This window comes from Triturus cristatus, chromosome 12, assembly GCF_964204655.1.
Source record: "Triturus cristatus chromosome 12, aTriCri1.1, whole genome shotgun sequence".
Classification (NCBI taxonomy): Eukaryota; Metazoa; Chordata; class Amphibia; order Caudata; family Salamandridae; genus Triturus; species Triturus cristatus.
Genome location: NC_140595.1, coordinates 622,838,945 through 622,854,891, shown reverse-complemented (window position 1 = coordinate 622,854,891; position 15,947 = coordinate 622,838,945). Strand labels below are relative to the sequence as shown.

General features: G+C 40.4%; 1 protein-coding gene across 1 annotated transcript in view; it reads right to left on the bottom strand.

Moving 5' to 3' along the window:
• The window catches only part of MVD (mevalonate diphosphate decarboxylase), a 62,391-nt gene that overhangs the window by 12,688 nt on the left and 33,756 nt on the right, over window positions 1–15,947 (bottom strand). Inside the window, exons 4-8 of the mRNA XM_085639593.1 lie at window positions 14,782–14,928; window positions 11,339–11,538; window positions 6,130–6,204; window positions 5,617–5,835; window positions 4,601–4,716 (exon numbers count right to left, since the gene is read on the bottom strand). Of these exons, the coding sequence (XP_085495719.1) occupies window positions 4,601–4,716; window positions 5,617–5,835; window positions 6,130–6,204; window positions 11,339–11,538; window positions 14,782–14,928 (757 nt within the window). The remainder of the gene's footprint in view (window positions 1–4,600; window positions 4,717–5,616; window positions 5,836–6,129; window positions 6,205–11,338; window positions 11,539–14,781; window positions 14,929–15,947) is intronic.

The following is a 15,947-nucleotide window of genomic DNA, read 5'->3' as shown; positions in this document are numbered from 1 at the left end:
GAGCAGGGTTAGAGGGGTGAAATAAGGGGAAAAGGTGGGAAATAGAACAAGTGGAAAACAGAGGGGAAGAAGAGTGGAAAAGCACTGAAAGAGGAAAGAATTTTGAGAGGATTCAAAGGAGGACAAAGGGAAGAAGAAATTGCAGGGAGGAGGGACAGGTGAGGGGAATGAGGTCGGGAAGAAGAAGAGGAGAGATTAAGTGATCAGAGAAGCAACGAAGGCAGGAGGGAAAAAAAGAGAAAAAAAGGTGAGGAATAAATAAGTATTTAAGAAGTAAAGAATGGATAAAGGAGGAAGGACTGAAATCCGTGTGACAGAGAAAGGATAGCAAGGTGGGAGGAAAGGATACCACAGTGGAAGAAAGGATAGGGAACACAAAAAGTAGAGACTAAGAAAGGGAGGGAGCAAGGAAGAGGGAAGGGTGGTCTCTTGGAGGCTGGCAACCTCTCAATCTATTTTTAAAAAACTGCAAACGTTCCTGAGAAAAGAGAAATTGGGGATCTCTAGTGCCGTTGAGGAGTGAGAACATCAGAATGACTTGGGCAGTCCTGCACACTACAGTGGAGAGAAGGCCATCAGGCATTTAGAGTGCATCTATCTTTCCAAAGGAGAAACAAAAGAGTACAAAGCGAAGGTTTGCCTGAACTGACTTGTCTGCATTTGAGAGAATTCAGGGACTATGAGGTAATTCTCTTATAATGTTGCTGTTCTGTAGGAAAGTGATACAACTATAGAACAATGACTCAACTGGTGTATCAAACAGGGGACTGTTCAAAATTGGTATCAATCATAAGAGACAGGAAAGGGGCAAGGGAGACCAAAGCAAGGTGAGAAGGTTGTTATTTGCATATAGAGGCACACATTTACAATTAAATTGCAGTAACCATAACAACCAATTGTGCACTGGAAGCGTTGCAGTGAGTAAATGGCGCAGTGACACAAGTGATTGTGAAAACAACGTAGGGCGGCTCGGAAATTATGTACAGTGGGGGTCAAACAAAAGTATTTACAATACACAGGTACAATTTCATTGTTTGTGAAGAGACCCTTTGATTGCCGCAAATGGCGTTGTGGAGTCGACGGCGTTTCAACCTGTATAACTGAAGGTCATCCATAGGACGATGGTTACATAGTTCTTGAAATGTGCTCTATAGAGTAGGGGAGAAAGAGGGGATTTATCAATGGAAGAAAGGCCCAGAGAAGAAGAAACAAAGAATTGGAAGTGAGCGCTGGCTGGGTGGTCTATACCCGAAATCACTGTCAAGGGCGAGAATCCGAGGGGTGTGCTCTGTTCGTCTTGGAAGGGTCACCAGGGGGGCACAGCGTTCAGGGTTGGAATTAATTCTGTGCAAAGGGGACAGTGGTGGAAATAACTAACAAGGCAACATAATTTTTGTCATCCTACTTATGCCTATGTATGAGCACACATTTCAAGAACTATGTAACCATCGTCCTGATGATGACCTTTAGTTATACAGGTTGAAACGCCGTCGACTCCACAACGCCATTTGCGGCAATCAAAGGGTCTCTTCACAAACAATGAAATTGTACCCGTGTATTGTAAATACTTTATGTTGACCCCCACTGTACATAATTTCTGAGCCGCCCCACGTTGTTTTCACAATCACTTCTGTCACTGCGCCGTTTACTCACTGCAACACTTCCAGTGCACAATTGGTTGTTATGGTTACCGCAATTAAATTGTAAATTTGTGCCTCTATATGCAAATAAGAACCTTCTCACCTTGCTTTGGTCTCCCTTGTCCCTTTCCTGTGTCTTATGATTGATACCAATTTTGAACCGTCCCCTGTTTGATACATCAGTTGAGTCATAACCATAACCATACATTGCTAAGGAAAAGGAACACATACTGTCCAAATGGATGTACATAATTATGAAATCAAAACAAATGTTTTTCTTCATCTCATAACGGATGATGGCAATTTAAACTACACAAAGTGGAAAATGCCTTAAATGGAGGTATCTCACCGCTGGTCTGGAGAAAACTTTATATACAGTCTTATATAGTAGTCACAATACTAAAAAGCCTCAAACTTAATGAAAACTAATTTAAATAACTGGGATGGTGGGAGGTCTCATAGGAGGAAGAATTATAGACATATCACTTAAAAAAAGTGATGCCCTGTATCCAATGTGCAAATGGTGCAAAGGAGGAGACAGCTGCCCCTGTGGTAATGAGTTTGTAGAAGGAAAAGACAAGCAGGAAGAGCTCGTGTAGGGCACTCCAGTGCTCTTGAACCACTGCCATTAGTTTTATACCAACTTAAACAGGCACCAGCAGCACAGTACTATCAGTAAATGCTTTTTAAATCTAAAAAAATAAAAAACTGATGCATTCTAATGTTTGAGCAAGTACCTCTTTACTGCTGAGAATTTCTTTGAGCAGCTATCCGTCATATTGTAGCTTCTTGATGCTTTACTGAATGGATCTAAACAATCTCCAACCAGTTTGTACACTGTCCAACCAAAACATTCTACTTCCAATTGCTAACACACGTTTTATTGTAGACAAGAACACATGGAACTCCAGGCCTCTTCAGTTTGAGATTCGATCTTCAGAACAGAGAGCTTAGGGCCCAGTTTGGCTACCTTCCTACTTATGGGGAGTCACAGCGGTAAACAAAAAGTTTTAAACAAAAAGTAGTTATGGAAATGCATAAGTCAATGTTTTGTTGGTCAATATTCCATCATTGTTGTAGCTTGCGTGTACCATTACAGGGGAAGGCGAATAATATCTAAACAAAGTGTGACCTTTTCCTAAAGGAGTAGTTCAGCCCAAATTATTAGACCATACCTCTTCTACACAGGAATACAAGGGGCTCCAAACACCAGCATGAATCTCAAAATTGGTAAACAGTGTGAGTGAGAAAAATCAAAAAGATATGGAAATATGGACACTAGACCAGAAAAGGGAAAGAAGATAGAAGAATGCAGGACAAGTGAACAGAAGAGTTAAAGGAGAGAAATGACTACAGCAGAAGGTAGATGGAAAAAAGGGAGATGGGGCAGGAAACACAGAGGGAAATGCTATTCATTGGTAAAGTCTTCCCTAAGTTTCAAGAACAGAACAGAACAGAGCATATTTTTTTTACAATTGGTTGTACTCTGTGCTTTGTACCACCCAGTCTGCTCAGTGCAAGTTGATAGTAAGCCAACTCCACGTCCTTGTTTTGAAGGGTACTGTTTTTCACATAGTATAGATTTAGTTTACAGGATTATATATTCGCTGAAAAAAGACTACGGTTAAAGGGACATTATAGTTACAGTTATAGTTATAGTACACAGCTTTAAACTAACAAAACCACTGAAATTCAGGCATTCTCGAGTAGCTATAACCTTTGCCATCCACAATGTTATCAATGATGTAATTTCATACATCGTTAGGGATGTTATCAATGCAGTCACTGAACATGCCAGGAGTGATGTAATATGTGAGGGTACAAGCAGAGCATGGCAAGGGCACGAGTCATAGTTACTTAATAGCATGAGCTATAGTTACGTAAGATAACTATAACTACAAACATGATGTAATGTATTTTCCCTCTAGGGCCGTACTATGATATTATGAGGGTAATAGTGTTTCTTGTTTTGAAGAGTTAGCTCTTTGCTCCCACACTTAGAACTGTAGAATAAATGAGTAACAGGTTCTAGAATCTATTGATTTTTATAAAACTGGTGCAATTGACATTGAGATATTTACTAGTTGGAACACCAGAAATATTGCATTACATGATATAATATCTCTAATACAGATGTTATGTTGGATTATATTTTGTAATTTTGTGGCTGATATTATGAATTTACTATGCCTCTCGTATTGTAACTGCATGTCATAAGATGGCCGCTATGTTACACATAGTTGGAAACACCAGGTTACCCTTTGTTTGTTTTTATGACACTTCCTTCACCTCTAAGTCACGTTGGGAAATTGATACCTCCAACCCATGATGAAGGCTGATGCTGAAATATGCTGGGTTTTGCTGATTCCAGTGTATATTTAATAAACCAAAGTCATAGGTAAAGATATAGAGATATTATTCAGTAGGGAGACAAGAAATGTCATTGACATGTTCAGCTTTGAAGGCTGCACATAAGAATGGGGTCTGCTTCAGGCGACTGTATTTAGTCTACTGCATTTTAAACTGCAAGAGAAGAACCCTTCTAAGTGCATTCTGGAGTAGAACAAAAGTTACAGAAATAAGGGAGCATGATTTAGTTTTTGGGATACTCAGTCACAAATATGACCGATATCCCGTCCGCTGCACTATAAGTGGTATTGAAGATAACGCACTTGTAGTATGGGGAACAGGATATCCGTCACATTTGTGATGGAGTATCCCATACACCAAATTCTAAATTATGCCCTAAATCTTTTTAGTTCCCAGCCCCAAAATCTCCCCACCCATCAAGAGGGGACACATGTCGCACTCACATCCAACTCTGTGGAGTACCTTTCATGCCTTAAACATTCAAAAAGAAATTACAGAGAATAAATACAGAGAGTAATGCTGTCTAAATTAATTTTCTGGACTAGCTGCAGAGCAAATATTGGAAGTCTGCTAAATGAGTTGGTACTTACGGGCCTCCATTGGACTCGGGAGGAAAGCAGCGCTTAACCACCTCCACAAACTCGTTCATTACTGGTTCTAGAGTGAAAATCACAGCATTGGGACCTGCGTCAAATGTGTATGCCACCTGCAAAACAAAAGTGAACTGCACATAAAATCCTGATAGGGTTCTCGGAGAGATGATAAAGAGTGGGTACTTGCATTTACCCTAGAATAATTTTACACTTGCATGCCTTTATGAACAATTCCTATATTTTGCCAAAATACAGCCACTGTTATATCGTGAACATATGGGCTTCAAATTCCAAATCTTAAAAGAAAAGAACAACTTTCTGAACCCAATGCACGTGTGGAGTTAACCACTCTGTGTTACAACGTACAGGAAATGTTATCTTCATTTAAGCAATGCATCAGTGGAACAACTTTTACATTGGTTAACAAACAAAAGGTACCCTACAATAGTTTGCCAGTGTTGTACAAGGACAGATGTTGAATAAAGCAGTATAGTTTGTCCCAGAAGGTTCATGAAATATACTAACTTAGTTTTCCCACAAGTCATAAGAAAGTGATTCCCTTGGCAAAAAGAATTGACCTAGGTTGGTCCCAAAAGCTTGCAAAACAGATGTGATTTTTAAGAAAGAATTAGGAACAGAAGGAAAAAGTTAGATGAGAAGAGAGAGCAAGCAAGAGAAAGATAGAAACAGAGAAAGTGAGAAAAAAGCAAGTGAGAGTGTGTGTGGCATAGATTACTTTGCTTGCGAAAAAGACTGATTTGGTATGTCCACAGTGCATGCAGGACAGAAAATAGTAATTTCCCCACTTTGTATCTTCAAATTATTTCCTTGGTTTCATCATGCACATGGTGTAGATTAGCTTGCTCATATGTAATGCATATATCACATGTCTAACAGTCCAATTAACATTGCAACATCTAGAAACATATATTCATAGAGTTTTGGACTAAGGAATTGATATAATGGAAAGACTCAAGGCACAGTTTTCTAGTAGTTCACCAGACATATTTTACCTTGGTTTGGCCATAGTAGTCATTATACCGATGAACCAAGTTGATGATTCGCTTGGAGATATTGTTGAGGTAGAAAATGGGTGGAAACGTGTCCAAACAGGTGGCATGAAACTGGTTACTATCCTTCATCGTCAGCTGACCAAACCTTTCAAAGTCTCGCTGCCTGATGGCTTCCGTCATCTCTTCCATTCGTGTTGGCACCACACACTCAGCACGGTGCTAAAATAAAATAAGGGAACAATACTTCAATTACATTCAGTTCTAAAGTTGTCTCCACTTGGAGAGGACACATACCGGCAAAGGCCACAGTGACTGAGCAACCCTGTATAAAATAATGAGGTCATCGCCAAAGGGAAGATGTGGAAAGTTTGGAAAGATAACTCATGCCTAAGACTGACAGACTGAGGGATAGAAAGTTGTTCAAGACTAACAATTTGGTTTCTTCACTCCAAGAGATGTGGCAAAGTAGCAACAGTGAGCAGCTATGAGAACACAGTGAACATGGTTTGTTACCTTCAACAGAGGGCTGGTTTCCACACTAGTCTGCATGCCCGCTGTGCTACCAATATGCTTCCGCTCTGCGCTCACCTGGAAAGTAAACAACACAAGCATTATGCAAGTACCGTTCCTTGCAGGGCACACCACTGCTCTTGAAGTACAGCCCTTTGTTTTATACCCAATGCAAACTAGCACCAGCAGTACACCACAGCATAACAAACGCTGTTTAAGTCAAAGATAAAAAAGAAGTGATGTATGTTCATGGTTGAACAAGTACCTCTCAACTGCAAAGAATTTCTGTGGGCATCTTTCCATTATTTTGCAACACACTGGTACATTACTGAATGGATCAAATCGGCCTCAACCCAATTTTGGTTCTGCCCAATCAAAACTGTGGAACTCAAATGACTAAAGGAACGCTTTTCTGGACAGTAACACATGCAACTCCAGACACATATCAACTGGAGCTCATCAGTTGCAGCTTGAATCATAAGACACAGAGAGCTCAGGACCCACACCGAGCTATGTTCCTGCTTAAGGGAGGATCCCAGAGGTAGACAAAAAGAGATCACGGTAATGATTAAGTCAGTGTTTTGTAACTGCTGAAAACTTCCCTGGTCAGTATTGCATCACTTTTTGGGCTTTCGTGTGCCATTACAGGGAAGACTAATCAAATCTAAACAAGGTTTGACCTCTTTCTAAAGCAGTGCAAATTGCTGTAAGTACCTCTTCTACACTTAACACAAGCAGCCGCAACCCACTATCATCGCACATGAAACCAGACGTGCAGCCTGGTGTGCTGTTGATTCACTTGAAACGATCAACTTGCAGCCTAGCAATCATTGTGGAAGTTCCACAGTCAAGGACTTTGCAGCACAGCGCCTAGAGGCAACTGTTTAGCACAGGTTGCCAGAGTTCAATTCTCTTGTTGAAGACACCTATCACGGAGGTCCATTCACCGCACACAACACTGCTCCAAACAAGAATCACTTAGTGGCATACATGCTTTAATTGAGGACCACACAACATAGATTGGGCGTTAATCTCAGCCACTCCCCGGCCGATGGATCCGTTTTTCTTTGAAGCATCCCATGCATCTCAACATCCATCCTACACAATTGGCAGGTGCTTCCCAAACCTATGACCTGAAGATTGCACTGTCTAAATGATATTCTTAGGGTCAAAACGTTGACTTGACACAATAATATTTTTATTTTGATTCTCGAGCATTTCACTCTGTGTTGGAGTGTGTACAAAGTACTTATGCATCCTGGACCAGTTACTATTGTATGGGCATAGATTGTATATCACCAACGCACTTTACATTCACTTATTTTTACTTGCGCTGTGTTGTTGCGTCATTTGGAATCTCTTTCCTACTTATAAATTGATCTAAATTTAAAATTGCAATTATTTTTTTCTATTTGTTAAGAAATTAAAATTGACGGATTGAGAAATGGAACCAATCGCTTGATGGGCAAAATTACTTGCTCCAAGGATGTAGAGTTATGCACGTTCCCCTTTAGGGACCACTGTTTTGCTTTATTATTCAACCCACTCGTTCAGTCTGGGTATAGAATTTTTGGTACATAGGTTTTAGACTATGTGTGATGAATTTATTTAGCTTTCAATTTATAATAAAATCTCTGAAAATCATGTTGCTGGAGAAATGAATTCAAGAATAATGGGCAAAATAATCAAGAGGCGCCCGAGCGGACAGAAAGGAAATGTAAAACATGGAGGATATGCACGAACGGATGTTGAGCTTGCAAATACGTTATATGTGTTTAAGCCCAAATGCCTGCATGAAACTTATAAAAGAGCGTGAGCGCTGCACTGCCTGACCCTTCTTTACATTAATTTTGAGGGTTGTATTTTTCCCTGTATGAAGCACTGTGGATTCATTTGAAAGTTGTTAATATAACAAAAGCATACTAAAATCATGCATAAAGTTTATATCTACCATGCAGGTAAATGGAGGTAGTTTATCATTGTTCCCTAAATGGAAGATTGAAGTGGGATGATTTTGGAATTGTGAAAAGATGTTGGGCTGCTGGAAAGATGACTACGTTCAGAAAGAAGAAGCTCTGAGCAAACTACAGGGTAACTATGGGATCCCATGATCACAGAACTCGAGATCAGCATGCCACATACCTCTCGAGTACCAATTTGATAGATTTGGCAAAAATATTTTTTACATTTAATGTTGTTTCTGTTCACACATGATCGAAATCATGATCTGCCTTTTTTAGCATCAGTAACTTGCTCCTTGGCCACCAAGACAGAATTCTGGTATTTGGCAAGAACAAGCAAGAACTAGTCCAACTATTTCAACAACATGAATGCCTTTGAACCCCCAAATTTCACCCAGTGCCAAATCACTTGCATTCACCCTGGATCGACTTCACCCTCAAGGAACACGCTGCCAAGAATACAAAGATAGCCTAGTACCAGCTTTCTCTAAATAAAAAAATAATAATAAACGCAAAACCGTTCCACCAGGAAAGCAACTTCAGAACTACGACTCGAGCTTTCATGCTGTTGCATCCAGATGATGGCAACACCCTGCTAAACGGCCTCTCAGACTCCATCTTTGATCCGCTTATTGGCATCCTACACTCCGCAGCACATCTCTTTGCTTGAAGAAATAGGACACATCAGCCCAGTGCAGCACCCCTGTCTATCTGGCTGACAAGCCCAACATCTCTGGTGGCTATCAGCCCCCCTGCTGGCAAGATACCATCAGACTGCAGACAATGAAGTGCAGAAAAAGAAACAAAACAAGGCAGCAAGCATACTCCAATCTGTCACAAAGGATGTGGAGAAAGATCCCTGTATCTATTAGGACCACGCCAACCCTGCTCTAATTTAGGAAAAAATGAAGACACACGTCTTTAAGGAATGCTACATGACGATGTAGTAACAGTTCGCTTATGCTCCCTGAACCCAGCTACCATTATTTGTGGACTCTGACACTGCCATTTGGCCAGATATGCACTATGCTAATACCACATTAATACATACATACATACATACATATTTGTGGGCTTGGTTTATGCTTCACCAAACCACATTAGTTGCCGCTTGATTAATGTGCTGCTTGACCTGTTTTCAGTTGTCAAATTTTCATTCCTATGTTGCAAATAAGTCGTTACTCGCTCACCTTCAGAAGCAGCCTTGGTCGTGCACGTTGTTGTGATAAAAATCATAAAAATCAATAAAGTTAATTGATGAAAAGGTGGGACAGTTGGTTTAAGAATTGAAATTTAGAATATGTTTTGCTGGCGATAAGTCAAAATGGAGAAAAGAGGAAAAATGGTCCATGAACTCCTTTCAACCAACTAATTACGGGTAAACCCTTGTAGCTCCAGCCGTCCAGGGGAGATTCAAAGTCACCAACAATAGTGCAGCAGCTTACCTGCTCGATGCTCTGCCTGGATCCCACAGGAGACCATCTTCTTGCAGTGTTATTACTCGACTCAAGAGAATAGGCACTCATCTCCAGAAAACTGGATGTGTTCCTCAAGCTGTGGAACACAAACACCCAGCAGCACCTGCATCTCATCCTCTACCCAAGCAGCCTGTGTTCCAGGGAAGACTACTCCGAAGTCTCTCTTTGTAGAAAACATCTAATTAACCACTAAGCCCACTTCACGAATACACCTCTACCTGTACACGTCCTTCCTGCAAGAAGCCCTTAACATCTAGGTACTGACACCAGTATACCTCTATTCTCCTCCATGCTTGATAGGCACCCATGTACCAAGTCACATATAAAGTCCTATCTGGGGTTCAAAGGGTAGAGCTGTATCCATGATTGCTCGCAGGTTCCTGAACTGCATTGCTTGGATTGACAGTCTCCAACAAACGGTAGCTATACTTTAGAAATAATTTTTTTTAGAATTTTGCTGCCTATCTGTATAACAAACATGCAGAGAAATTGGACTTCTCTGCAGTATAAGAGGATTGCCTAAACAGGTTACCTGGGTAAATAAACACATTTATTCTACAGAGGTTCAAGATAAACATTTAATGAGTGAGGAAAGAGCATTCTTTTACATCTCCACTAGTTAAGAACTGTCTCTGCGATTTAGCGATGGATTAAAATCCCATGTCAGAAAAGTCAAAAGCCTTTCTTCAGTTTCAAGCGGTCTGAAAGCTATCTACCAGTACAGAGTACCTAATGGCATTGAAGACTGCAGAACCAGCAATAGCAGCACTCAGTGACCATTGGCACCAGTAAATAATCTAGTACTAAAGGTGATCACTCCTTCTTAGAGGCCTAATGTCAGCTAGGAGGGCAGAGAGACTGCATCTGCAGGTGGCATGGAGAGGCTTAGGAGTCGGGCACTGTTTCACTAGTGAGCAGAAAGGATGTGCCGGGGAAATAAGGTTTATGCATGGTTGTGGAAGTGGAAGTATTTATTAACTGTAATGCTTCTGTTTTACAGATTACATGAAGTCCTTCGTTTGCAATATCTTTTTCCATGAGTGCAATGGATTGCGGTTGTATTCTTTATAATATTTTTAATTGAATATTTCTATGAAATGCTTGAAAGGAAAATACCCAAATATCTATATGTAAATAAGAGGGGAAAAAAAACCATCAACTCAAACACTTTCTGGATTGAAGTATGTGAAGCGTAACATATGGTTGCCTGCATAATTACTCAGATTGATAAATAAGGGTTATTGCATAAGGCCAGCAATAGCACTCAGTAAAGATTTCTCTGTGACTTTGGGGTCTTGACCATGGGTAAAATATTGGTCAGATTTAGGCTGGTCTAGATTGTGAAACTACCCACTGGAGTTTTGAGTAGCTTGAGAGCAGCTGAGCTGAACGAAGCATTTAGATTAATTTTATGTAAATCTATCTGATCTCATGTGGATATCCTGAAAATCAACATTGGCTCCGGCGCTCTTGGACATACGCTGGACACCACTGAGCTAGGCGGTGGACAGAGTGCAGTTTACTGGAGGCGCTATAGGAAAAAAGTGATCTGATGGTGGTTGGTGACGATAATGATGATGATATAGCTTTAATATACACACCTAAGCAAAAGGCTTTTGAAGCAACAAGCGACCCATGTGTTTCAAGTTTTAATATTATGTGGGCGCTGTACCAAGTGCATGTCAAGTTTTACAAGAGAAGCTTGAATGAAAGGTCCTGGAGGCCTAAGTACTGACAAAGACAAGAAAGGAATGGAATAAGCATTGCACTCACCACAAGGATGAGGATTCGAAGATCCGGCCAGTGCATCTCATTTTCCACCTGCTTCGCCAGGCTATCCTTTCCATCTGTTCTTTGTCCCATGACCCACTGCACAAAGCCACCGTACATGCTCCTGCATGCGCTCCCCGATCCCTGGCGGGCAATCTCCGACAGCTCGCCCTCCACACCATAGAGTTTGGCGAGCGTATATACTGGGACAGAAAACGAAGAGGCAGGGATCAACATAATGTAGTTCACCATCTCCACCTCGTTGCATTTATAAAACGTTTCTTAATCCTGTTGTATCACTTAAAACTTTGTGGAAAACAGATTTTTCTGTGAGGGAGGGTCACATTGAAAAGGTGAAACATAAGGGACAGACAGACAAAACATCTTTGGTATCTTGATAATACAGACGGTACTATAGTCTCCCTTCAAGGCTCACTTGAGTGGAGTTGAGAATAATATCTATTTGTTGTTATGAGGACAACTCCTTAAGACAAGTTGTAAAAGTACAATCACAGCTGAACCTATGACAATGCACAACGTAGCATGATTTTGTTAACGATTGCTGTATTTCAACCACGACACAGCATCCTAGCTGTGACCCGAGCAGGACTAGAGAGAATTACTTTTTATTCTTTTAACTCAAGTTTTAAAACAGCACAGTTATTGTTTTGCTAAAAAGAGAAGAACTATCTTGAGTGGACGGCCCTCAATATTCAAGGAGAAGTGAGCATTAGAGTACTGACATACAGAAATTAAGCAGACGGGAGGCTCTGCATATAGTAACAAAACTGGTTGGCTACAGCGGCCAGGCTAGGGGGTCTCATTTTCTGTAGTGAGAGCTACTTCTGAAAAGTGAAAATCACTGTGAGCTACTGAAGGTCAAGCCACTCGCGCAATGTTACCAGACACCTCCACGCCCAGTTTAATTGATTAAGCCTAATGGCAATAGAGTCAATGACTATGGTTTGAATAAAATACTTTGACTAGGGGCACTCTGACAGGGCTGCCATGTGTGTCTTTGAGAGCGTGGTCTTTGGGGATGCATGAACATGTGTGTGTGTGAATGGGATGTGTGTGTATGGGTGAATGAGAGTATGTCATATGTACTTGTGGCACAGGACATGCCTTTCTCCACATGTGGCACTGTTACATGTATAAAGCACACATACAGCCATTTTTTTTAATGGGAGAAATTTAAAGTGCAGAAAAATGTTCTGCAAAAAAGTGTTCATAATATGGAACAATTTCCGCACTTTAAATTTCTCCTACTTCAAAAAATGACTGTATTTTTCAGTTATAAATATGACACTCTATCTACAAGTCACCGGGAGAAGATGCCTGCTGTGTGTAAATGCCTTGTAGACATGGTGCCCTATTTACAACAGACAAATACAGTCATTTGTTTAAACAGGAGGAATTTAAAGTGGAGAAACATGATTCATAAAATATTAAGATGCAATTGGCGTAACTGAATGTGGAGAAAAACATTGACTCCGTGTTTCCTAGAAATATTTTTATCCACTTAAAATTTCTCCCATTCGAAAAAAATTCCATTATTTTTCAGTTGTAAATATGGGATGTCTGCTGGCCACTGGGAGCAAGAGGCCTGCTGTTTGTAAATTCAACACTTTGAAATGGGATAATATTAAAACGAAGGGTTAATATAATCAGTCATCAGTCAGTCACATTAGCTTTATTCGACAATTTAGTCATCAAAGCAGAGATACAAAAAATAAAGTCATGACCCATCTTTAACAAAAAAGTGTTAAAAGGAATTTTCCGTTAAAACTATAAAATCCATAAAAACAGTTAAAAAGCATCAGACTTTAAAATGCCTATACATAAAAAATACATTTAAGATTCCTTGTGGAACTTACTGCGCATTTACAGACAAATTCATCAACATCATGTCAGACCCTTACCATGTGATCTCTTAGCGTTAATAAATGGAAAACGGGTATGAAATTCATATGAGTGAATAAAAAGCTTGAAGCAATTACAGATCTCTACCCTACAGAAATTGCCTGAGATCTAATGGTCCATGCCCATCCCAAGAATTTGCCAGGGCAATGAAAATAGGTGCCATTGTTCCGAGCGCAGTAATCAAAGAGCAACATCGTTCCTTCTAGTTCCCAGAGATCTGCAGATTGGGGACAGCCACATACGTCGTGGGGCGATGTAAGCTGGGCAGACAAATAACAGGTGGGCCAGAGACTCTGATTGTGCATGGCAAATGGGACAAGAGGTGTCACCTAGTAAATCCCATCTCGCTGTGAACAACCTTACTGGTAACGAGAAAACTCTTAGTTGGAACTATAGCTTACAATCATGTGGCTTGGTTATAATATCCCAGTATGGTTGCAGCTTTGGAGATGGCTTCACTTCTAAAAAGTGCCTTGTAAGTGACGAAGAATCACTACTCCTGTAGATGTTATCAGTCACCCAACCCCAATACCTTTCGTTCAACAGTGCTTAGGGAGGAATCGGAGTACTTGCTGGATTCACCCATAGTGTTGCCATACCAATGCTTGTTAAAATGATTCTAACTTCCTGCAGTTAACTTAATCATTAAATTAAATCTTCATTTTAATTTTCTCCGCTTTAAAACCATTCAGAAGCATAATTTCTTTTCTTTTGTTCCAATATTGAATTGACTAAGACTTTTGTAAGATTTAAATACCTCAGTTCTTCACCTCTGTGCCCTGGGTCATAAATCTGACTTCAGCACTGCTCATTATCTGGGTCTGCTATCAGCAGCCTGAAGATAATAATGAGAAATAAACACAGACCTCCCTTAACTTTAAAAGGAAAATGTGACCCTGTGCTGAAAAATGAACGCAAGGCTGTGAGTTACTCTGAATGTGTGTGTGAGCTGCTGGTACCTCGCAATTGACTGTTTGGAGACACCTTTACCGGTTTCCATTTCTAAGTCAATAAAGTCAATAACACTTGTGCTTTGCTTGGTACAGTACTAAAAGTCCTTGATGCAGAGCAACCCTGCACGTCAGATGCCACTATTTTCTAAATTTTATAATGGTTGAGAGCCTCTCAATCCTACTGAACTTACTGAAAGACAAAATGTTGGCACTGTGTTTTTCTCCATATAAAGTGCCCAAGATAAAATGTACTTGCTTCTAGGTGCCAGAGGAATTAAATGAGAGAAGAAAAGGTAGGAGAGGGAGGTTATAGTTAGGCAATTGGGTTATCAACTGAGTTGAATTGTGCCAGGGCCGGACATCTAAGGATACATATGTGAGGTTTAATATGCGTTATACAAACCAAGTACACAATTTAAGAATGTTGATACCAACAGGTGTGGCAGGCCATTAACTGGCAAAACATAGCTAATCTCCAATCCAGGACTTGATAAGCAAAGTGGAAAATCATACAACTTTTGGCTAAGTTTGTTACAAAAGAGCTCCACAGAGGGTAGTGCTGTCACTCACCAAGGCAGGCATAACCAGCTGCAGACGAGGCCAGCCCAGCAGCTGTTGGGAAGTTGTTGACGGAAGCAATGTGAACTTTCTGAGACATGGACCATGGCGTGGTTTCATCCTCTTCACCGCCTCGTCTCTTCCTCACCAGGCGGCGAACTGCAGAAATAACCAGATTAGAAAAGTAGAAACTACCTCAAACAGCAAGGTAACACATTTGATAGTCACTGCAATTCAGCTACTATGGTGTAGATAAACAATTTGCATCCTGTGGTATCACAAATGTTGTGCTACACAGTCTGTCCGGTTGTGGAACTGACTCTCCACAGACACCCCTCAATACCCTATTATGAAAAGTGGTGCAGAGACAATATTAGAGTTTCATCCTCGCAAATGTGCCCTTTAATCATATTCATATACAATCTCGCTGCAGGCCTCTGAGTCAGAAGGAGACTGTTGCAAAACACGCAGGATAAGATTTGTAAAGCTTTTGGTTTATTTTAACTTTGACATGATTAGCAATTGTCATTTCATTTCATGTCAGAGTAGTAAATAAGAAGTTACTGACTTAATACATTAACTTCTGTATCCACTAAACTTTCCTTTCACCACGTATGGGAACACTGCAATCTTATGGAGTGTACTAGTAACTGTGCTAATTCTACAAGAGTGTGGTCAAAAATACATAACTATGGAATTGATCAATTCTTTACTACTGTAAGTCACAGATGTAACACCACCCACTTACAAGCCATTACAGCTGATGCTACCTGCTGGCGGGTATCTGCCAGCTGTGGCAAAAGGCTTGTGTTCAACACTGAGCTCAATCTTGATGTTTTGCAAGAGGTTACTGTTTTTTTACACCACAGTAATAGCTCTCACATGCAGAGGTGTAATGCCCAACAGAGATAAAGTTACTATCCAGGAGTATTGCTAGCCTACATAGGTTTGTTGAAAGGGTCCAGAGTCACTTTCCTTTTGCTGCTAACATCATATAATAGAAATAAACCATACGGCTTGCTTGGGTGGATTAGTTGTATTAGTTGATAAAAAAAAATTGTTGTAATGGTGACCAACTGAATTCAGAGTAGGATTGGTGCACAGTTAGTATACAACACTGATTTGGAGAGGTGGGAAGGTTCTTAATAGACTAGGCGATGACGTTGAATCTGGAAATT